At 35.2% G+C, this 24855-nt stretch overlaps 1 protein-coding gene across 14 annotated transcripts in view; it reads left to right on the top strand.

Moving 5' to 3' along the window:
- The window catches only part of LOC123564429 (calcium/calmodulin-dependent protein kinase type II delta chain-like), a 173560-nt gene that overhangs the window by 124434 nt on the left and 24271 nt on the right, over positions 1–24855 (top strand). For 4 of the 14 annotated variants that reach the window (XM_053537059.1, XM_053537060.1, XM_053537057.1 and 1 more), the window contains 4 exons: positions 3991–4033; positions 10787–10993; positions 19630–19704; positions 22927–22956. In XM_053537059.1, the coding sequence (XP_053393034.1) occupies positions 3991–4033; positions 10787–10993; positions 19630–19704; positions 22927–22956 (355 nt within the window). Of the gene's footprint in view, positions 1–3990; positions 4034–10786; positions 10994–19629; positions 19705–22926; positions 22957–23508; positions 23527–24855 lie in introns of all 14 variants that reach the window. The other 10 variants (XM_045358017.2, XM_045358010.2, XM_045358012.2 and 7 more) reach the window with 5 other exon arrangements.

The following is a 24855-nucleotide window of genomic DNA, read 5'->3' as shown; positions in this document are numbered from 1 at the left end:
TAAAATATTTTTTATGCAGCTACATCCAAGGCATGCATACCATTATCTTGTTCCATTAAAATTTGTTAGTGTTGGGAGTGAAGTTAAAGTCATCTTTACCCCAGTCCTATGCATAGGAGAAAACATGGAATATTTGCTTTCATGTTGTAAGCAAACAAGAATTGCTTGCTGGTAGTTGTTTAGACAGGAAAATCTTTAATTGTTGATGACAAAAGGTTAATTGACTGGCATGATTGGGACAGATATCCTGGTATTATGTTTTGATAAGGCTCTTCTATTTTTGCTTCTGTGAGATAAATCCTCAGCTTTGCTACGGTAAATCCAGTATTTCTGCATATGCATTTAATGAAAGCCTTGTTTTCATTAATGAATATGATAAAACTTAGATAGTGCCAGAACATATCCAGTATATTACTTACAGGATACCAAAATATACAGAGAAAAACAACAAGACATAACTAATCCATATTTTGTAGGGTATTTGTGGTTTAGTCAGAAATCTGCATGCGGGCATGGTTAATAATTGAGTTACCAACAGAAAATGAATATATAAGGTTAGCGAGGAATTTGGAGAGTTTTAGAGTGGATGAAAGTCTTAAGTTGTCATAAGTTATTCTTGAATAACAGTTCAACTGATGGTAGCTGTATATAATTTGCTGTAACCAGTTGCATTAATATAACCTGTAAGTGAAGTACCAGATTAGACAGTCTTTATGGAAGTAAGGCATGTCTTCCTTGTCAGGTACAGTAAAGAAAAAATACAAACCCAGGGCCCATGAGTTCTATGTTTGTGACATTTTTAGCTCACCTGAGCCAAAGGCTCGTGGTGAGCTTTTGTGACCACTCAGTGTCCGTCGTGCGTTGTCCGTCCGTCAACATTTTCTAAAAAAAATCTTGAAATTCACTGGGCAGATTTACACCAAACATCACAGGAATGATCCTTGGGTGGTCCCCTTTCAAAATTGTTCAAAGAATTGAATTATTACCTTTGGGTGAAAAGAGGCCCCACCCTGGGGGTCCCAAGTTTTACATAGACTTATATAGGAGAAAACTTAAAATAATTTTTTTGCCTGAAACTGCAAGGCCTAGGCTTTTGATATTTGGTATGTAGCATTGCCTAGTAGTCCTCTACCAAAATTGTTCAAATTATGCCCCTGAGTTGAAAAGAGGCCCTGGGGGTCCCAAGTTTTACATAGACTTATCTACGAAAAATCTTTAAAAATCTTCTTGTCTGAAAGTTCAATGCCTAGGCCTTTGATATAATAATGGTATGTAGCATTGTGTAATGGACCTCTAACAATATTGTTCAAATTATACCCCTGGGGTAAAAGGTCCTCAGACCTTGCCCTGGGGGTCACTTGTTATATAAGTTATATAGGAAAAAATACTTAAAAAATTATCAGATCATATTTCCTAAACTGTTTAATTATAATCACCTGATGACCCCAAGTGATTAGGGGTCACCTGACTTTGACCTTGACCTATTAACCTACTTTCTTGTTTTTAAAGATACAGCCATGAAATTTGGATGACATGTACAGTTTTGCACACCGATCTTAAAACTGACTTAGACTTAAAACATGTAGCTCATATTACTCAGGTGAGCGATCCAGGGTCATCATGACCCCCTTGTTCCAATTAACAAGTGTTCCTGCAATCAGAAGCCATTTTTGTTGACTTCCTTCAGGTAAAACTTTTCCTTTAAAAAATGCCACCTAATACAAGAAGGTAGACTACATGGTATAAGGTAAGTATAAATTTTGTGTGTGTTGTATGGTAAAAACATCAGTATTTACCATGCAGACCAGGTAAGGACAGGTAAGCAACATTATGTGACAGTAGTGCCAAAATACAATAGCCTGAGAAATATATTAGTGGTAAGTATTTATAAAGATGTTGTTGTAACGTAACAGTTTCTATGCAATAAATAGCATATTGAATTACCAATACTTTATATATATATAACAGTTATTATGTTAATAAGTAAAACAATATTTTTTAGCTTGACTATTCATAGAATAGTAGAGCTATTGGACTCGCCCATGCGTCGGCATCCGCGTCGGCGTCCGCGTCCCGATTTTGGTTAAGGTTTTGTATGTAAGCTGGTATCTCAGTAATCACTAGTGGGAATGGATTGAAACTTCACACACTTATTCACTGTGACAAACTGACTTACATTGCACAGGTTCCATAACTCTTTTTTGCTTTTTTACAAAATTATGCCCCTTTTTCGACTTAGAAATTTTTGGTTAAGGTTTTGTATGTAAGCTGGTATCTCAGTAACCACTTGTGGGAATGGATTGAAACTTCACACACTTATTCACTGTGACAAACTGACTTACATTGCACAGGTTCCATAACTCTTTTTTGCTTTTTTACAAAATTATGCCCCTTTTTCGACTTAGACATTTTTGGTTAAGGTTTTGTATGTAAGCTGGTAACTCAGTAACCACTTGTGGGAATGGATTGAAACTTCACACACTTATTCACTGTGATGAACTGACCTACATTGCACAGGTTCCATAACTCTATTTTGCTTTTTTTACAAAATTATGCCCCTTTTTCGACTTAGAAATTTTTGGTTAAGGTTTTGCATGTAAGCTGGTATCTCAGTACTTACTAATGGGAATGGATTGAAACTTCACATACTTGTTCACTGTCATGATATGACATGCAGTACAGAGGTTCAATACCTCTACTTTGCATTTTACAAAATTATGCCCCTTTTTCGACTTTTGTATTCATTCAATTGACAAGGCTGTTGAATAGTCGAGCGTTGCTGTCCTCCGACAGCTCTTGTTTTCTTTTACAGAGCAGCAGTTGTAATGTAAAACATGTAACATGCAGACAAATTCAGAGTTGTGTTGCATTATATTGCATACCATAACTAGGCAATGGCTGGCCTGAAGTTGTTATTTGCCCGACTAAACATATACTGTAGATACCCGTGTATAATGCGCAACCCCCGATTTTGGCCCAAAATCCTGGGGAAAAAACATTTTTGGTCAGTTTTGAGGTGGATGGAAAACGAAAGTAGAGTTTACATCGACACCGGTAAAAAATTTTATTTCTGCGGCAGCATCGGTCTCGCGGTACTATCAGTTTTTGTTTTCTCGAAAATAAAACCAGTAAAATATTGTTTTATTTGTTGTTTTACCTTTTTAATTAACTATTTTGAATAAATAAACAGCAGCTGATTCAATATTTCGGAATGGTATCTTTCAAAATGACATGAGCTTCCCAATTCAAACCAATAACAAAAGGTGTGATGGTCTTTTTGTCACGATCAAATTGCCAGTAATTACCGGCAATTAACATGTCACCTCGTGTCAATTATGTTGTTCACAGTTTGATCTCTGTTAAAGATAATTCTCAATCTTTAATAAGTATCATGATTTTTGTGATTTATTAACATTTCTTTCATCAAAATACTTTTAAATTTATATGAAATTAATTTTGTTTGAAAGAAAAATAAACCATTCGATCTTTTACGGAACGTAATGGCAATCTTAGATTTTAGCGGTGACAGTAAGCGCGGGGAGTAGTTTCCCTTTACCAAAATGGCGAACATCGGTAACAAACTTGTTTTGAAGTTGGAAAATTGTCTATACCTGTGTATTATGCGCACCCACGATTCGGGGGGTGGTCTCGGGGGTCAAAAAACTGCGCATTATACATGGGTATCTACGGTATTTGCAATAGGGGTAGGATTGAGGAAGGTCATTGCCATTTAATGAGTCTTGTATGATATTCCTAAACACAATAAGGAGATCTTGATTGATTTAATCAAAATAATATGTGGACATTAACAAATTTTTTAACACAACAACACAGGGTAAATGACATCATAAATGACATCACATATCTGTGGCAGTTAAATAAATTAGTTCTTGTTCGCATTTCTGGTTATTGTCCTGGGTTACAGGACTCCTTCCTGTACAATTTTGTTATTATTTATAGCAAGATATATAATGATAATGTATATTACAGGGTGCCATCCTGACTACGATGCTGGCAACCAGGAATTTTTCAAGTGAGTAGACATTCATGCCTTTTACATAATATAGATCTAGCTGTATAATATAGGAATTCTGGCTGTTTCATTGGGAACTACAGTACATTCAGTATTGTCACAACATTTCCCTGCAAGGGCCATCACTCTGTTGCAGTACATATACAAATTACTGACAAATCTTTGTCTAGCAGATGTGGTAGTCACAGAAAATTTCCTCTCCAAGCTTTAAACAGCTATATAAACACCAACATGATATCTATATATTTGACTCCATTTTGTGTTTGGTTTGATGTTAAGAACAGTGTAGCCTGAAGAAATGATGACAGTCTCCACTGAAAGCTTTAGTTCACTATGGAAGTGATAGCCTGTATTATACTAGCTTAACCTTTACCCTGCTATATTTCTAAAATGGACTGGTCCATCATTCAATTTGGACAATACCATTTATTATTCGAAGGGATGTTCACTGAAAATTTACTGACTGAATAGCGAACAGCGCAGACCAAGATGTGCAGGCTGATCTTGGTCTTCACTGGTCACAAAGGCAGAATCACTTGCTGACAGCAGGCTAAAGGCAGAATCACTTGCTGACAGCAGGCTAAAGGCAGAATCACTTGCTGACAGCAGGCTAAAGGTTAAAATAAATTGCTGAATAAAGGATTTGCTTACATTTTATTTGATTGTGAAATTGAATATGTAGTGTACACATAATATACTGAAATGTGTTAATTGCTTTTGTAAAAACTCTGTGGAACACTAGCCTTGTACACCATAAGCACAGATGGCTTGCTAGGAAACATAACATGAAGTATTGTTTGTCTAGTGTTTGACTGTTTGTGCCGTAAACGTTGTGTTGTCTTAATCTATGTACAGTCATTTACTAATATGTACTAATATATATTATGCTAAGTAAGGGACATTATTTAACTGATATATCGTATAAAAATTGCAAGAGTTATTTCTCTTTGTATACTTAAATACTAAAAAAAACAATTATTAGAAGGACTGTTAACATGCAGCTTCCACAAGAATTCTTAATGAAAAATGCAGGCTATATTAATAGCTCATTTCTGTCTACCTTCGAAATCAGCAAAAGGACTGGCATTTACTGAGTGAAGAAGAAATATTTGTATTCGTGGGAGAAAGCTCTTTCATCTTCTATTGATCCAAGGCAAAAACTTTCAGTAAAGTGACAATGATATTTCAAGTCCGTAGTAATGTCACCAGTTACCAGTTGTGTCACCTGAAGAACGGAATATGTTTCAGGAGGAAGTGGTCTACTAAAATGGGTTTATATTGTTATAATTTCATGCAGTGCTGCAACATATATTAATGTTGTGTAAAAAATACATTTATACCAAAAGGGGTAAGGTATATTGGAGGAAAAAATGTATTTTACTGATGCATTTTCATGAAAAAGTTGCAGATATAACTGGTTATTTATACAATTTCTACATTATTTTGAGTGTATAATACTAAGGTATGGAAGTTGCTAAATGATTCTTTGAGAAAGGTACTTTTTATAAGTTCATTGCAATGAAGTTGAATGCATTTGAAAGAGAATAACTTTTGAAATTTACGCTTTTTGATATCTTTGACCGTTTTCTTTTCCAAAACAGAAGTTGTTTGTTTTTTTGCTTACCTGACCATCATGGCCCATTCTGGTATTTGATAATTTGATTTCCAGTTCTAAGAAATGTTTACACATAACATTTCATATGTTGATTGAAAGAAGTTTATCAAAATATTCTACAGTGGTTAAATAAAAGTAAAATAAACAAAGACTATGTTTTGGAGAAGTACTATAATTGGCAACTGTTGTAATGCATTGTGGTATATACCAGCATGCTATAATGTCTGACCTATTTGTTTTTGTTGCTGTCCTTCGTTGTGTACCAAGTGAGTAAAGGTAAGTCTGTAAGCACCTCATATTCTTCATTGCTCTATTAGACACCAGTTTCTATAGTAACTGCTGTGTTTCAAATTAGAAAACAGATAAAATATGGGCAGTGAATGTTACTTTATTCAAAACTGGGTAAGTTGTTATTTTCTCTTGACAACTGAAAAAGAACAACATAATGTAGGGTGTTGAAATTTAAAAAAGTAAACTTTCTGAGTGTTAAATGTATAGTAGTTTATATATATATGTATAAATTTAATGAAACTGGTGTCTCGTGACAATATTAAATTTTTGTGGACCTTATGTTACATACACTGGAGGTTATGTAGGAGTATCCCTGAAGGTATAATGAATTGCTGACAACAGTAGAAATCATCCCTGGAGTTTGCATGTTGTTCATTGGAAATTGCACAATTTTAACATTGTTACTGATCCCAGCTATATTTTCATTTAAAGAAAGTTAATGTGTAGGTAGCATTATTATTTTCCAATTAAGTTGTTTCTGTATTTGACAAGTGGTTGTTTTAGATAATTTTGACTGTAAGTTGATTAGTATAATTTTGATAAAGAGTACAATACTTAACTTCGTATGGTATGTACCAGTCAGAAAGATGTTCTCAGCTCTGTAAGCTATGTGCCAGTCTGAAAAGATACTCACAGCTCCGTAAGCCCATTTTTTCTGCTCTATGTAAGCTTTGTACAATTCAGAAAAGTTAATTTCTGCTGTGTAAGTTATGAGCAAGTCTGAAAAGATATTATCTGCTCTGTGAGTTGTGTTACAGTCCAAAAATGTATTCTCTGCTGTGTACCAGTCTGAAAAGTTACTGTCTGTTCAGTAGATGGTGTATCAGTCAGAAAAGTTGTTCTCTGCTCTGTAAACTGTACACTTGTCAGGCAAGATATTCTCTAGTCTGTTGGCTGTGTTCTAGTCAGGCAAGATATTCTCTGTTCTGTTGGCTGTGTTGTAGTCAGGCAAGATATTCTCTGCTCTGTAGGCTGTGTTCTAGTCAGGCAAGATATTCTCTGCTCTGTTGGCTGTGTTCTCGTCAGGCAAGATATTCTCTGCTCTGTAGACTGTGTTCTAGTCAGGCAAGATATTCTCTGCTCTTTTTGCTGTGTTCTAGTCAGGCAAGATATTCTCTGCTCTGTAGGCTGTGTTCTAGTCAGGCAAGATATTCTCTGCTCTGTTGGCTGTGTTCTAGTTAGGCAAGATATTCTCTGCTCTGTAAGGTGCGTAAAAGTTAGAAAAGAAGATTTTACCTCTATAAGCTGTGCAGATGTTCTCTGCTCTGTAAGCTGCAGTGTATTAGTCAGACAAGATATTCTTTGCTCTGTAAACTGAAGTGTATTAGTCAGACAAGATATTCTCTGCTCTGTAAACTGAAGTGTATTAGTCAGACAAGATGTTCTCTGCTCTGTAAGCTGCAGTGTATTAGTCAGACAAGATGTTCTCTGCTCTGCAAGCTACAAGATGTTCTCTGCTCTGCAAGCTGCAGTGTATTAGTCAGACAAGATGTTCTCTGCTCTGCAAACTGCAGTGTATTAGTCAGACAAGATGTTCTCTGCTCTGCAAGCTGCAGTGTATTAGTCAGACAAGATATTCTCTGCTCTGCAAGCTGCAGTGTATTAGTCAGACAAAATGTTCTCTGCTCTGCAAGCTGCAGTGTATTAGTCAGACAAGATATTCTCTGCTCTGTAAGCTGCAGTGTATTAGTCAGACAAGATGTTCTCTGCTCTGCAAGCTGCAGTGTATTAGTCAGACAAGATATTCTCTGCTCTGTAAGCTGCAGTGTATTAGTCAGACAAGATATTCTCTGCTCTGTAAGCTGCAATGTATTAGTCAGACAGGATATGCTCTGCTCTGTAAGCTGCAGGGTAGTATATTAGTCAGACAAGATATTCTCTGCTCTGTAAGCTGCAGTGTATTGGTCAAACAAGATATTCTCTGCTCTGTAAGCTGCAGGGTAGTATATTAGTCAGACAAGATATTCTTTGCTCTGCAAGCTGCAGTGTATTAGTCAGACAAGATATTCTTTGTTCTGCAAGCTGCAGTGTATTAGTCAGACAAGATGTTCTTTGCTCTGTAAGCTGCAGTGCATTAGTAAGATAAGATGTTCTTTGCTCTGCAAGCTGCAGTGTATTAGTCAGACAAGATGTTCTTTGCTCTGCAAGCTGCAGTGTATTAGTCAAACAAGACGTTCTCTGCTCTGCAGTGTATTAGTCAGACAAGGTTTTCTCTGCTCTGCAAGCTGCAATGTATTAGTCAGACAAGGTGTTCTCTGCTCTGTAAGCTGCAGTGTATTAGTCAGACAAGATGTTCTCTGCTCTGTAAGCTGCAGTGTATTAGTCAGACAAGATGTTCTCTGCTCTGTAAGCTGTAGTGTATTAGTCAGACAAGATGTTCTCTGCTCTGTAAGCTGCAGTGTATTAGTCAGACAAGATATTCTCTGCTCTGTAAGCTGCAGTGTATTAGTCAGACAAGATGTTCTCTGCTCTGTAAGCTGCAGTGTATTAGTCAGACAAGGTGTTCTCTGCTCTGTAAGCTGCAGTGTATTAGTCAGACAAGATATTCTCTGCTCTGTAAGCTGCAGTGTATTAGTTAGACAAGATGTTCTCTGCTCTGTAAGCTGCAGTGTATTAGTCAGACAAGATATTCTCTGCTCTGTAAGCTGCTGTGTAGTGTATTAGCCAGACAAGATGTTCTCTGCTCTGTAAGCTGCAGTGTATTAGCCAGACAAGATGTTCTCTGCTCTGTAAGCTGCAGTGTATTAGCCAGACAAGGTATTCCCTGCTCTGTAAGCTGCTGTGTAGTGTATTAGCCAGACAAGATATTCTCTGCTCTGTAAGCTGCTGTGTAGTGTATTAGCCAGACAAGATGTTCTCTGCTCTGTAAGCTGCAGTGTATTAGCCAGACAAGATGTTCTCTGCTCTGTAAGCTGCAGTGTATTAGCCGGACAAGATATTTTCTGCTCTGTAAGCTGCTGTGCAGTGTATTAGTCAGACAAGGTATTCTCTGCTCTGTAAGCTGCGGTGTATTAGTCAGACAAGGTGTTCTCTGCTCTGTAAGCTGCAGTGTATTAGCCGGACAAGATATTCTCTGCTCTGTAAGCTGCAGTGTATTAGTCAGACAAGATATTCTCTGCTCTGTAAGCTGCAGTGTTTTAGTCAGACAAGATATTCTCTGCTCTGTATGCTGTGCTTTAGTAAGAAAAGGTCTGTTCTGTAAGTTTTGTACAAGGCTGAAAAGATTTTATCATGCTCTGTGAGTTGTCTACCAGAAAATTTTCCTTTATGTATTCATTGTGTGTGTAATTTTACAAAATTTGTCAAATTTAGTTAGATAGACCATGTAAGTTCATGGAGAAATATTGTTTATATTATGTTGTCTTCCTGTCATGTACATTGTTTTCAGATAACTCCTGCAGTTTTAATTAAATTTCATTCAAACTTAGTAGAATAAATCAGAATTGAATTACAAAATATTCCTGTTTATTTGTAGCAGGGTTATGGCACTTGGAAAGTCAGTTTTTCAATTGAAGACAACATGTCCTGTTTTGGTTTCATAAACTCTTTGCTTGTTAAGATTTATAGCAAGTTCAGGTTTATACTTTGTCAGTTACAGAACTTGGCATAGTGTCAGTTTTACAACTTTGAATAGATTGTTTCGGAAAAAATGTTTTCATACATTATATCATCATTGCTTACTTGGTACTTTTAGACATGATATAGTCAGGTTGTTTGTACACAATCAAGCCTTTGCATGGAAATTTTGATTGTATTTTTAGAATTGTATTGTTCTCAGTTATAGATTTTACCTGTATAAGGTATTTGCCCGATATATTTCTTTGAACATTTTTAACATAATGAATAACTTAACTAGAGGCTCTGTAGAATTTAGACAGACTTTCTCTTTAATATGGGTTCCATTCTTGCTTGTGAGAAGGTCAGGTATATAGAAACAATTATATTGTACAAGTTGTTTGTATCTTGTCAGTTTAAATACTATCCAAAAAGGAATAAAGGGAATAACGAACCATTTAAAATAGGGCAGCTCAGAAACAGTGTTTTTAAGTAAGATAAAGGTTATATACTACTGTTCTGAAAAATCTAGGAAAGCTTCCATAAATTTGATCTTACTGCTTAAAATAACATCGATATATCTGTTTTATTGTATATGAATAAGGTTAAATTAAGTTTGTTTTTTATACGAACACTTGGTCTGTTGCAATGCTTTGAAACTTATTGCATGGCTTTTACACCAACAAACTAGTCCAGATAGCAAGTTCTTTAACTCTTTATTTCTTAGCAAAATAAATTTCTTAAAGTAATGCCACTTTGTCGCTGTTTACATGAAGCTGTTTTATGGTTTGCTTATTTTGTCACAAGAGAGTTGTTTCAGGTTTTCTTACTGTATATTACAGTTTCGTATTGGTAATATTTAGCTTTGGTTCTGATATTTGTTTGGAAGCAATAGTGAGTACAGTGAGTGAGCTTTGAGAAAAGAAAACCTGTCTGTTCGCTTGTTACTTGTCAGATGTTATCTTGTGTTTTAGTTAAGAAATTTTGTGGTAGTGTTAAAATGGTAGGAATGATTGGCTGTTGAATGTGTAGAGGTAGCATCAAACTGACTAGCTGTTAATAGTTACATTGCACTTGTTTATTAAGCATGCAATTTAAGTACACTATCTTTTCAATATATCACATGTGATTATGTATTAATATGATATTTTATAAAGATATTTTGATACATTAGAACATGAATTTGTCACATATCTAGTACCTTGATAATTATTTTGTGTTTATGTTGTTTAGTAAATTGATTTCCTGGGTGTATATTGAATTTTGTGACAGTGGTTTTTGTATTGCTGTAGGTAATATTGCTGCTCAAAATCAGGCCCAGCAGGCCCAAGCCCAGGCACAAGCTCAGGCCCAATTAGGGGCAGTTAATCCCACCACTATGGTCCCAAATCCTCCAGGCTCTGTCCCAGTAATGGCCGCTGGGGCAGCATCATTAGCAGCGGCCCTTATGAAGGGTCACCAAGATGGTAGACAGCAACAGCAACAACAACAACAAGCAGGTAAAAAAGGTCTTGGTGTGATGAGAATGATCTCCCCTAGATGCCTGGCTGGATGGATTATCTTTCTTGCCTAATAAAGCCTGAACACATTTAGTGCCAATTAATATGGATTTTTCTTTCAGTTCTTGTTTTGAAGAAATTCTGGGCGTGTAATTGGCATGCTAATTGTTATGTTTGCTGTTATAGCCATATATTTATGTTTGTAAATCACTATTAGATATTAGCATGAGCCACCTTTAGACATGTAGATTATATTTAGGCTCCTATTCAAAGGTTTCTGTATGATACAAATGGATACAGTGGCATATCAGCTGAATGTTATACATTTATCTTTATATATAATTTTGTAAGAAGCCATAATAATATCCAAATAGCAAAAAGTGTTAGATAATGTGAAAATGCTTTGAAAAGCAGATTTACCAGTTAACCAGTTAGTAAATAAAATACTGTCAGCCTCTGTGGAGATGGCAATATAAAATTTAAAACTGTGAGCTAACTGGATAAGTAATAATTCAGATTCTTCCCTCAAATGAGCTAACAAAATTAGTAATATGAAATTAATTTTAATCTAAGAACGAAGAGCTAACAAGATAAGTAATATGAAATTGCAGTCTTCCTCAGATAACTTTAAAATTAATGTAGATTCAGAAAAGCCATGCAAACATAATAATTATAAATATTTAGCATTTTTGCTTGGAATTCATAGTATCATTTTAAAATACCCAGTGCTTTCAGTTAGTTACGATACACAAAGTATTATGCAATTGCTAGTTACCAGCGTTTCAAGAAGGTAGGCAAAAATCCATTGAAGTCTTCTGTTCTCCTAATTTTAAGTTTTCATATTATTTTTTGTGGAAGAAAGTTTATACATGTAATTACCATTTGGTTGATTTTTTTTCCAGCTCCATAAGAAAAGAGTATGTATGAACTTCATCCAGCATTTTGGTGAATGTTGATGTTTTATCATATTGTCATGCTTCATTAGTAAGAAGTATTCCATGGTGACAGATATTCTAATTTCCAAACATTTCTGATTCTTTTATACAGGTTTCATACAGACCCCAAAAACCGGTAACAAAATAAGTGAACTTTGTGCATGGCAATATGTCTTGTGTATAAATATTTACAGATCGAGTAAAGGTGTTTGCTGACCTATGTCTGTGTTGTTGAATAGTTCATTCATCATGCATTAAGGTTTGTTTAAAAATAGTATTGGAGGAATTTGTTCATGGTATAAGAGATAAGAGGCTTGAAAAGCACCATGAATTGGCTTTTGTTCATGGTATAAGTGATAAGAGACTAGAAAAGCACCACAAATTGGATTTTGTTCATGGTATAAGTGCTAAGAGACTAGAAAAGCACCACGAATTGGATTTTGTTCATGGTATAAGTGCTAAGAGACTAGAAAAGCACCATGAATTGGATTTTGGTCGTATTGCGGAAGTCATTGCACAAAGACATATATACATCATGGTTTGAAGAAAGAATTTGGTTACACAGCCTGTGCTATAGTCCGTTGGTGCTTGGTAACCACAACTTCATTTCTGTCATTTATCAGTGTCAGTGAATGTTCCGACAACAATAAATAAATCCTTTTGTATTCTTGATGATCATTAAGTATAAGTACAAGTCATATTTGCTATAATTCTATATAAGTTTGATGTCATTATTGCTGATTGGCAGTTTTGTGAACATACCACAGATGTTACCATAGTTACTTACAAGCATGTAGTTATATCCTTTCTGTTGTTCCGGAACTGCCATCTTGTAATGGTAAGAGGTGTATAAATATTGTTGACATTGTGTGATACTGATTGAAATGTTCCTCCAAAATGATTGTTGTCTTAGTGCAGATATTGTAGCTGTTTCAGAGCCTTACCTTACACAGCTAGTTCATTCTTCTGCATTTTCTTACTATGGAAACAGTATTCCTATTAACCATGGGTTTTCTCTACAGCAGTGTAGTATTCCTGTTATACGTGGGTTTTCTCTACAGCAGTATAGTATTCTGTTAACCATGGGTTTTCTCTACAGCAGTATAGTATTTCTTTTAACCATGGGTTTTCTCTACAGCAATGTAGTGTTTCCATTATCTGTGGGTTTTCTTTATAGCAGTTTAGTATTTCCATTATCCATGGGTTTTCTCTAAAGCACTATAGTAGTCCCGTTATCCGTGGGTTTTCTTTACAGAAGTGTAGTTGTCTTGTTAACCATAGGTTTTCTCTACAACAGTAAAGTATTCCTTACCATTGTTTAACCATATGGTTATTAATGTCTCACAGCAGTAATCATAAGGTATTTCCCATTAACCATAGGTTTTCTCTACAGCAGTATAGTATTCCCATTAACCATGTTTTCTCTGCAGCAGTATAGTATTCCCATTAACCATAGGTTTTCTCTACAGCAGTATAGTATTCCCATTAACCATTGCTTTTCTCTACAGCAGTATAGTATTCCCATTAACCATAGGTTTTCTCTACAGCAGTAAAGTATTCCCATTAACCATTGCTTTTCTCTACAGCAGTATTGTATTCCCATTAACCATAGGTTTTCTCTACAGCAGTAAAGTATTCCCATTAACCATTGGTTTTCTCAACAGCAGTATCATAAGTATTCCCATTAACCATAGGTTTTCTCTACAGCAGTATAGTATTCCCATTAACCATAGGTTTTCTCTACAGCAGTATAGTATTCCCATTAACCATAGGTTTTCTCTACAGCAGTATAGTATTCCCATTAACCATAGGTTTTCTCTACAGCAGTATAGTATTCCCATTAACCATTGGTTTTCTCAACAGCAGTATCATAAGTATTCCCATTAACCACAGGTTTTCTCTACAGCAGTATAGTATTCCCATTAACCATAGGTTTTCTCTACAGCAGTATAGTATTCCCATTAACCATTGCTTTTCTCTACAGCAGTATAGTCTTCTGTTAACGATGTGTTTTCTCTACAGCACTATAGTATTTCCATTAACCAAGGGTTTTCTGTACAGCAGTTTAGTATTCCTGTTATCCATTGGTTTTCTCTACAGCAGTATAGTATTCCCATTATCCATGGGTTTTTCTACAGCAGTACAATAAAGGGAGGTAATAAGAATTCCTCATGTTGCATAAAGGTTGCAGACTTTTGGATGTTTCGTATTCTATATTGTCTCCGAGCCAAAAGTTTCAGCACACCTTCCATTGTGAGTATCAGCCAGAAAATCCAAGAATTATTTTATTGATCTGTGATTGCCTTAGTAAGGTTGATCTTGCAACTGTTTTATATCAAGTTATAGTGTGACATACAAACAGATGTATACTTTGTATATATAGGCAAGAGATGTACATGTATATTCTTTGCCAGATGCTACTGGGGACCCACTTTCTAAATGTTGTTTGATATTTAATTATTTATTACTTTGGTAATATCATTTCCAAAGAATCTGAAATAGCTGTTTCACATGTTCACAGATGCCCAAGTTTTTTAGCTCACCTGTCACAAAGTGACAAGGTGAGCTTTTGTGATCGCGCGGTGTCCGTCATCCGTGTGTGCGTCCGTGCGTCCGTAAACTTTTGCTTGTGACCACTCTAGAGGTCACATTTTTCATGGGATCTTTATGAAAGTTGGTCAGAATGTTAATCTTGATGATATCTAGGTCAAGTTCGAAACTGGGTCACGTGCCGTTAAAAACTAGGTCAGTAGGTCTAAAAATAGAAAAACCTTGTGATCTCTCTAGAGGCCATATATTTCACAAGATCTTCATGAAAATTGGTCAGAACGTTCACCTTGATGATATCTAGGTCAAGTTCGAAACTGGGTAACATGCCTTCAAAAACTAGGTCAGTAGGTCTAAAAATAGAAAAATCTTGTGACCTCTCTAGAGGCCATATATTTCACAAGATCTTCATGAAAATTGGTCAGAACGTTCACCTTGATGATATTTAGGTCAAGTTTGAAACTGGGTCACGTGCCATCAAAATCTAGGTCAGTAGGTCAAATAATAGAAAAACCTTGTGACCTCTCTAAAGGCCATATTTTTCATGGGATCTGTATGAAAGTTGGTCTGAACGTTCACCTTGATGATATCTAGGTCAAGTTCGAAACTGGGTCACATGCGGTCAAAAACTAGGTCAGTAGGTCTAAAAATAGAAAAACCTTGTGACCTCTCTAGAGGCCATATATTTCACAAGATCTTCATGAAAATTGGTCAGAACGTTCACCTTGATGATATCTAAATCAGATTCGAAACTGGGTCACATGCGGTCAAAAACTAGGTCAGTAGGTCTAAAAGTAGAAAAACATTGTGACCTCTCTAGAGGCCACATATTTCATGAGATCTTCATGAAAATTAGTCAGAATGTTCACCTTGATGATATCAAGGTCAGGTTCGAAAGTGGGTCACATGCCTTCAAAAATTAGGTCAGTAGGTCAAATAATAGAAAAACCTTGTGACCTCTCTAGAGGCCATATTTTTCATGGGATCTGTATGAAAGTTGGTCTGAATGTTCATCTTGATGATATCTAGGTCAAGTTTGAAAGTGGGTCACGTGTCATAAAAAACTAGGTCAGTAGGTCAAATAATAGAAAAACCCTTCTGACCTCTCTAAAGGCCATATTTTTCATTGGTCTGAATGTTCATCTTGATTATATCTAGGTCAAGTTCGGAACAGGGTCATGTGTGGTCAAAAACTAGGTCAGTAGGTCTAAAAATAGAAAAACTTGTGACCTCTCTAGAGGCCATACTTGTGAATGGATCTCCATAAAATTGGTCAGAATGTTCACCTTGATGATATCTAGGTCAAGTTTGAAACTGGGTCATTGCCTTAAAAACTAGGTCAGTAGGGCAAAAAATAAAAAAACCTTGTGACCTCTCTAGAGGCCATACTTTTCATGGGATCTGTATGAAAGTTGGTCTAAATGTTCATCTTGATGATATCTAGGTCATGTTTGAAACTGGGTCAACTGCGGTCAAAAACTATGTCAGTAGGTCTAAAATTATTAAAATCTTTTGACCTCTCTAGAGGCCATATTTTTCAATGGATCTTCATTAAAATTGATCTGAATGTTCACCTTGATGATATCTAGATCAGTTTCGAAACTGGGTCACATGCGGTCAAAAACTAGGCCAGTAGGTATAAAAATAGAAAAACCTTGTGACCTCTCTAGAGGCCATATTTTTCATGAGATCTTCATGAAAATTAGTGAGAATGTTCACCTTGATGATATCTAGGTAAAATTCAAAACAGGATAACGTACCTTCGAAAACTAGGTCAATAGGTCAAATAATAGAAAAAGCTTGTGACCTCTCTAGAGACCATATTTTTCAATGGATTTTCATGAAAATTGGTCAGAATTTTTATCTTGATAATATCTAGGTCAAGTTCAAAACTGGGTCACATGAGCTCAAAAACTAGGTCACTATGTCAAATAATAGAAAAAACGACGTCATACTCAAAACTGGGTCATGTTGGAAGAGGTGAGCGATTCAGGACCATCATGGTCCTCTTGTAATTAATCTAGGTATCCAGTTGCTGTTGTTGATGATAGAAGAGGATTGGGTTTTATAATTTCTTGATCTATATGAAACCTTACCCTGTGATCACATGACTCTAGACGGATAATAGATAGTTCTGTAGAATGTACACATGTATTAATGCCACTGCAGTCTCATTGTGAAATTTAACATGTATACATGGTGATAAAAGTGAGATAATAAGAAAAAACAGATCTGTTTTGGAGTTTAGTATATTTTAAGGGATTTATTATTTATTGATACGATTTCTTTGGAATCGTGAAAATTATGTAAAATGTATTTTTGGCATTAAATTGTTTTCTAACTTGTCTGTTATTTCGAGAAAAATCTAGAAGTATTTTTGTCACTTGATTGTAGGCTTTGGTTAAGATTTTTGTCCAGATTAAATTTTGTGGTTTTGACCAAAATCACTACTGTGCGAGTTCCCTGATTATGTATTTTAAGGACAAAACACACACATGTGTGTTTCAGTGTCATTTGAAAATGTTTGTATATTTTGCATGAAAGTTTTTACAGTTGGGTTTGTATGCTAAACAGTATTCTGACTTTCCTTTTAAAGGAAAATAATGTTTTAGTTATTTTGGTCAGTTTTAGGATAACTCTCTTGGAGTAATTTCTCCACATTTATTAGAGGTGGAAGATTGACCTACTATATATTTGGTGCAATACATGGGCCATGATATAGTGCTTCCCTATTCCATCTACTTGTCTACTTAAAACATGGAAGAATCAAAATGGTACCTTGCAGAACCATGCTGTAACATATCTCGACAACACGAATTGGTTAACATTGCGTGTATAATTCACTCGGGGCTACTCCCTCATGAAATTATTCGGCAGGCGTATAACCTCATCATATTGTTCCATATGTTAAAACATGGTTCTACTATAAATTTGTTAATTCAGCCGCTTTTTTTTTCGATTTTTGATTTTTACTATAATTAACCTTTGACATTATCTGGATGAATGATAACACTTCCATTGAAACAAACATGCAGAACTGATTTAACTTTAATAGAATTTCTTAGTACATTTGTACTGACTTACTGAATTTGATTGATTTCTGAAAACCTATAAAAGTAATTATCTTTTGAGGAATTTAAGACATGATGCAAAGAGAATCATGCTTTGTCATAGCAGTTGTAGGCATTGAGAAGTTACTAGCATTCTCATCACATGGGTTCATCATTAAAGCTGTATTGATCATTTACACATACAAAGTTCATACAAAACATAGGTTCAAATTAAAACTGCTGAAAAAAAAAAAAAGTTTTCAAAATAAGAAAGCGCTTACAAATTATACTAAATTTATAATAACTTTAAAGTTTACTGTATTCAAAACAATTCCAGTAGGCTGGTTAGAAGATTACAATTGGAACTTTTTTTATACATGATTATTGCAAAAGCAAAGAAATTCTTCAGTAAAAACAGACTGATTTCTAAGATCACCATACCAGGAAATTAAAAGTGAGGAAGCAAATAGAGAAAAAAATATGTTAAATTGTTGGAGATGATCTATGGACTGGCTGCGGTCGGTATGCTGCCGACATAATGCAACGGTGGATGTCTCAAGTACTGGTATGTTGTGTCATTTCTTGTAAAAACTTTCTAGGTATTTTTAAATCTTGCGTCCAGGACCATATGGTTTCCGTTTAGTATCAAAACATTGTTCTGTAGTTGATTGCATTTTAGTTAGTAGCGTAACGTGGCTCACTAGTTGATTGCTTTGTAATAAGTAGTGAAACATTGTTCTCTAAATGATTGCTTTGTAGTTAGTAGCAAAACATGGCTCTCAAGTCTATCGCTTTTTAGTTAGTTGTGTAACATGGTTCTCTAGCTGATTGCTTTATAGTAGGTTAACATAGTTGTCTAGTTAGTAGCTAAGTAGCAAAATGTTGTTCTCCAGTTGATTGCTTTGTAGTTTGTGGCATAACATGGCTCTGTTAGGTTCAGTGATTTGTAATAGGTATATTTTTCATGGTTCTCTAGTTGACAGATTTAACCACGTTAGAAGTATAACATGGTTTTTCAGTTGATCAGTTTATAGATATAGTTAATAGTGTAACATGGTTCTGTATCATTGCAGGGGTTTAGAACATTATTGAGGCCTGCTTCTCTTACTGTAAGCTTGGTCTGTGTGCATTTTTCAGCTTTGTTCATACTGTTCCTTCTTCTGCTAGACACAGAAAACCCTTTATACATTTAAACAATTTACAAAAAAAAAAAACATCCTAAAGGAGTTTGAGTCTAAATGCAGCCATGATTGCCATTTCAGGAAATTTATTGCATGGATTGTTTGAAATTAGAGGATTGAAATTTTGTCATGTTTCAGTCCATTATGATTCGTGAAGTTGAGAGGGCATAGTCATTTTTAGCTCACATGAGCACAACATACTCTAGGTAAGCTGTCCAGTGAATGAGGTTGTTACTGGGTTTTGACATGTTTTAGTGCTGGTTGTATGAGGAGACTTTCATTCCAGAGAGTTCACTTTGTTGCAGGACTTCATAACTTGCCACTTTTAAATCTAACAAAAATATGTTCAGCATGTTGTATTTATGTTGATACTAACCATTGTGCCCTAACAGTATGTTCCTTAACAGTTGACTTGTGTCACTAACATTTATTGTCAATTCTCTATGGTATATTTGTTTTCAGAAATTTCTGTAGACTGTTTTACAGTGCTAGAGAAAAAGCAGGTGGATAAAAATAAACTGTGAATTTACTGCTGAGAATATAACCTTTGACAGGAGAACAAAGAATTTCATTATGCTATTTTGCTTTATTTTTAATCAGTCAAAGAGAGATGTACATTAATTTTTCAGAATTCCAAATATATACATATGCTTTATAATTGTTCTAAATACAGTATTATACCAATAGTGTATTACTTTACTATGTTGTAAAGATTGAGTTTGAGTTATAACATTTGTTAGCTTTTTCACTTTATACAGTATAACACATATGAAGAGGTATTTTAATTAACATTTATTACAGGATGGTTCATACAGATGACTGATCAGCTTCCATCAATTCCTTTTGTCATAGTATACCCATTAGTGTGGATAGTTAGATACAGAATACAGCAATAAAACCTTACATGTATATTGTGTTTTCAGGCCGCAGTCTTATGGTCAAGAAGAATGATGGCATTAAAGAGTCCACCGACAGTAGTAACACCATAGAGGATGATGGTAAGTGGCTACTGGTGAATACAGGGTCTCTCAGTAATGACCATTTCATCTTTGCTTTCTTCCATAAATTGTATGTAGCTTTGACATTAGTTTTGATACAGTTTTGCACAACAAGTATCAAAAGGTTTTGAGAAAACTGCTTGTAGGGTTAATTTAGGAATTGATGTTAGAAAAACTGCGTGAAATGGTCTTAGTTAAAGTCATGACCATCATGGTATTAGCCCAAATTATGATGTTAGGATTTCTAAACTATTGCCAAGTTCTTTGAGCTTTTAAAATCATTTTCAACTTTCTCAAGATCCATGATCTTTGCATTTTCAGTTCTGTATTTATCTGTTTTGACCATTTGACTATCACCTTGTCTACCAGTAACACATTAGTAACAGTGTTCATACCAATTGGCTTTTCTTTCTTTTTTTTTCACCCATGATTTTCTATTCTAACCTGATTAAGACTGCTGACTAAATCACTTGCCCCTCACCAAAGTGGGTCTCAAATCTCACATAAGGTTTACAGTCCTTCATGTAATGTAGCCATCAAGCTGGCTTCAAAAAGGTCAGTGGTTCTACCCAGATGCCAGCTCATGCCTGAAATAATGCTTAGAGGGGCACCTGGTGTCTTCATCAAAGCTGGAAAAGTCACCATATGACCTAAATTGTGTCAGTATGAGTCGTCTCTAAATACAACAAAGAACACACCTAAAAATACCCTGTAAAGCATGTCAGCTTTAGTTTGATTGGGGAAAGTGCAAATCTATGGATCATGGGTTCACAGGTTTGATCATTCTGCAAAGCGTATGTTCTCTGTGACAGTTTTGATACTGATAACACTGTGTCTGCAATCAAATGTCCCACACCTCGACCGTTTCTTGCAGAAAACAGCTAGATACTGTTACAGAATAAACAGACACTGGTTAAGTTAACTGTCTAAAGTTGCATAAATGAAATACTGCTGAAATATGGCTCTGACCAAAAAACATACGAAGTTAAATTCACTGTCTTCATTACTTTCTTTCTTAAAACTTCAGTATCAGCTGTTCCATGTTTTCTGTTTCTTCTACAGTTATTTATCCATTAATTTTACAGTTTACACTTCTTTTTTATGCCCCCGAAGGGAGGCATATAGTTTTTGAACTGTCTGTCGGTCTGTCAGTCTGTCGGTCTGTCCGCAATTTTCGTGTCCGGTCCATATCTTTGTCATCGATGGATGGATTTTCAAATAACTTGGCATGAATGTGTACCACAGTAAGACGACGTGCAGTGCGCAAGACCCAGGTCCATAGCTCAAAGGTCAAGGTCACACTTAGACGTTAAAGGATAGTGCATTGATGGGCGTGTCCGGTCCATATCTTTGTCATCGATGGATTTTCAAATAACTTGGCATGAATGTGTACCACAGTAAGACGACGTGCAGTGCGCAAGACCCAGGTCTGTAGCTCAAAGGTCAAGGTCACACTTAGACGTTAAAGGATAGTGCATTGATGGGCGTGTCCGGTCCATATCTTTGTCATCAATGGATGGATTTTCAAATACTTTGGCATGAATGTGTACCTCTGTAAGACGACGTGCAGTGCGCAAGACCCAGGTCTGTAGCTCAAAGGTCAAGGTCACACTTAGACGTTAAAGGATAGTGCATTTATGGGCGTGTCCGGTCCATATCTTTGTCATCGATGCATGGATTTTCAAATAACTTGGCATGAATGTGTACCACAATAAGACGACGTGTCACACGCAAGACCCAGGTCCGTAGCTCAAAGGTCAAGGTCACACTTAGACGTTAAAGATCATTTTTCATGATAGTGCATTGATGGGCATGTCCGGTCCATATCTTTGTCATTCATGCATGGATTTTAAAATAACTATGCATGAATGTGTGACACAGTAAGACGATGTGTCGCGCGCAAGACCCAGCTCCGTAGGTCAAAGGTCCTAAACTCTAACATCAGCCATAACTATTCATTCAAAGTGCCATTGGGGGCATGTGTCATCCTACGGAGACAGCTCTTGTTTACATTGTTTAAGAACTTTTCCAGATTGATCTGTTTCACTTACAGTTTTATGTTTTTGATTTCATTGTAACTTCATAAACATTTTCTTCAATGTACCCATCATTTGTTTCTCGTATATTACAAATAGTAAAATTTTCCTTCATCTTCACAGTTCTTATCAGTTGCTTCTCATATATTAATTGTTGTCAAATTTTCATTTTAAATGTTTCCTTTATGTCCTCAACATTTGCTTCTCATACATCACCATTAGTTATCTTTTTCTTGCAGCATTTTTCTTCATGTGTTTATCACATCCATCCTTTATTTCACCAGATGTAATCCCATCTTCTGTTGCATCATTTCAAAATATCAAATATAGGCAAAGATGGTATGGTCTGGATATATTGAGAAATAATCTAAGTTCATACTATACAGATGTTTTTAAGTATTTATTTTTCAGAAATACTGCTTGCAGCATCATTGTTTTCATTGTTTATTTGTTGTCTTACTATTGTTTTTCATGTTTTTTTTTTCATGCTTTAAAGACATTAAACAATGAATGTTTGCTTTAGATATTTTTGTTCTCCAGTCTTCTAAAGCTTTTTATTTTTACACAGCTAAAGTTAAGGTCTGCCTTGCTAGAATTAGACCACCTTGCACATCAGACCAGCTGTAGTATTGCAATGTTCTAGCAAAGTAGAGTCGTACTCTTAAACTTCACACACTTGTATTGGTCAAGGACATGGAGGCAGTTTAACGTTGTTTAAGTGATAGTATCTAAAATTATTCTTTTTGTTTCCTGTCAGTATTTCTCTCAGAAATATTTTCAGGTAAATAAATTTTTAAGTTTAGGTCTTAAAATTCTTAAAGTTTATTTCCTCTTCTTCAAAACCTGTTTTAGAATAATTTGCAGAGTTTTTAGACTATTGATTCAAGCATGATATATATGGTATAAAAACTCGAACAGTGTAACAAGCAGATGGTCTAGAACAGGCCATTTCTTGCAGACAATGCTTTACACATAGTGCATTGAAATAATGCAAAACAAGGGAGTATTTGCCACATGCAAGCAATGTGTAATTCAGACATGTTCTTGACCAGTATATCCACTTCTTTTATAGCAATCTACTATGAGAGCTGACTGACGGATGCAGTACCACTTTAGGCCGAACAAGATTGAAAGTATGATTTCTGAATCCGTCAGTCACATTACTAGTATACGATATATTTTTCAGCAAAAAAGATTCCAAATGGACCAATGAATGTTAAGTATTTGATGTGTACATGTGCTGGCTGACATATGGAATGATACATTCCTATCAAGCTCTCTCCACTGCCTGAAAATATGGATAAAATACATCTCAATGCATGATATCTGTCACTGAATGCATTCCAAAAATATTTTAAAGTATATTTATAGAAAATTTTGTTTAAAATTACTTTAGTTCAAATTTTACATAAGAAAAATCTGTGAAATCTTGAAAGAAATTATTTTTCATTCCACTGCACAATTTGACAAAGGATAAAGTTGCCAAATGTCACAGTTTCATGTTCGAGGAAATTTTGAAATTAGTGGCAAAAATTTGAATGATGCAAATTATAAATTGACTTTTAAATACAACAATTAAAAAAGCTCAGATCTTCTTGTTAGAAGATGTTTTAAAACATTTGGCAGTGTCTTGAAACAATAATCTGTTAATTACTTTTAGGTGCTTTTTTGATAGGGAAATTTGAGATGTATTTTCTTCCAGTTATTATACACATTAATTTTTGACTGATAAATGAGTTATCTCCCTTTTCTACCAACTCCTGTCTAGGAAAGACAGAATTGGACAGTGAGTATGCATGTGGTAAACAAAACAAGTGCATTTTTTTTTATCTGCTTTCTTTAGTATTTTAGTCAGTAATTGAGCATATATTATTTCATTTATTATGTATGATTTCTGTTTGAATGTATGGCAGAGCACTCTTGCATGTTGTGTTGATATACAAAATTGTTTATTGCAGTATTGCATATCCATGTGATATGTATGGCCTTCAGTCTGAGGCTAAAGGTCAAGGTCAAACATGATGGGTAATTAAATTAAAATGGTAATTAAATAATTCGTGTCAGTGAACCAAGATCAAAGTGAAAAAATGACCAAGAATTTACAGCCAAGATTTTACAAATGACATGGTTGTGTATGGCAACAAACAATATATATTATACTCTCTTTTTAGTTTCTTTTCTTTAGGTATTGTTATATACCTTCTATTTCATTTTTATTTTATTTTTACATGGTTATTGTATTTGATGTGAAATATTTCTTACATGTTTTGGGTGCATTATGTTCTTTCTTTAATCTTTATATATCCATAAATGCAAAATATTGTTGTATCATACAATTTTTATTTGGGATGTTTTTGGGGGTTCAGTTTTTATGGTGCTCATGGTGAGCTATTGTGATCACGCTGTGTCCGTTGTCTGTCCGTCACCAACGATTGTGTTTAAATGACATCTCCTCCAAAACCACAGAATGGATTTTGAGGAAACTTGGCATGTTGTTCTTTGGATGGACCTCTACCAAAGCTGTTCAAACGCTTCTGCTTGGTTGCACATAGGGGCAGCCAGAGCTAAAAATAGAAAAATCTTCATACAACATCTTCTAAACCGATGGTCCAATTTTGAAATAATTTTACAGAAATTGTCCTCATGTCACCCTCTATCAAGATTGTTCATATTATACAGATTCCTAAAAAAACTTGGCCACCAGGTGGTGTGGTCATTTTTCCCTATATGTATATAGTAGGCATTTAAAAAATCATCTTGTGTGAAACTGCTGGCCCGATTTCAAAATAGTTTTACACAAATGGTCCTTGTGTGTCCCTCTACCAACATTGTTAAAATTATTTTGATTTGTTCAAAAAACGTCATGGTCGCCAGAGGACGTGGTCACTTTTCCTTATATGTATAAAGAGGAAACTTTAAAAATGTTCTTGTGTGAAACTGCTAAGCCCGATCTTAAAATAATTTTTACATAGTAATTGTATCAATTATTGCTGTAGGTTCAAAAATGTTAGTGACATGCATATAATATATGTTAACATAGAAGAAACCCTACCATTACATAATACAAACACACTTGAAGCCTTGTACACAGGTGAGCGCTTTAGGGTCAATGACC

This window comes from Mercenaria mercenaria, chromosome 2 (genome assembly GCF_021730395.1).
Source record: "Mercenaria mercenaria strain notata chromosome 2, MADL_Memer_1, whole genome shotgun sequence".
In the NCBI taxonomy this organism is placed as follows: domain Eukaryota; kingdom Metazoa; phylum Mollusca; class Bivalvia; order Venerida; family Veneridae; genus Mercenaria; species Mercenaria mercenaria.
This window is presented reverse-complemented; position numbering and strand designations above follow the sequence as displayed.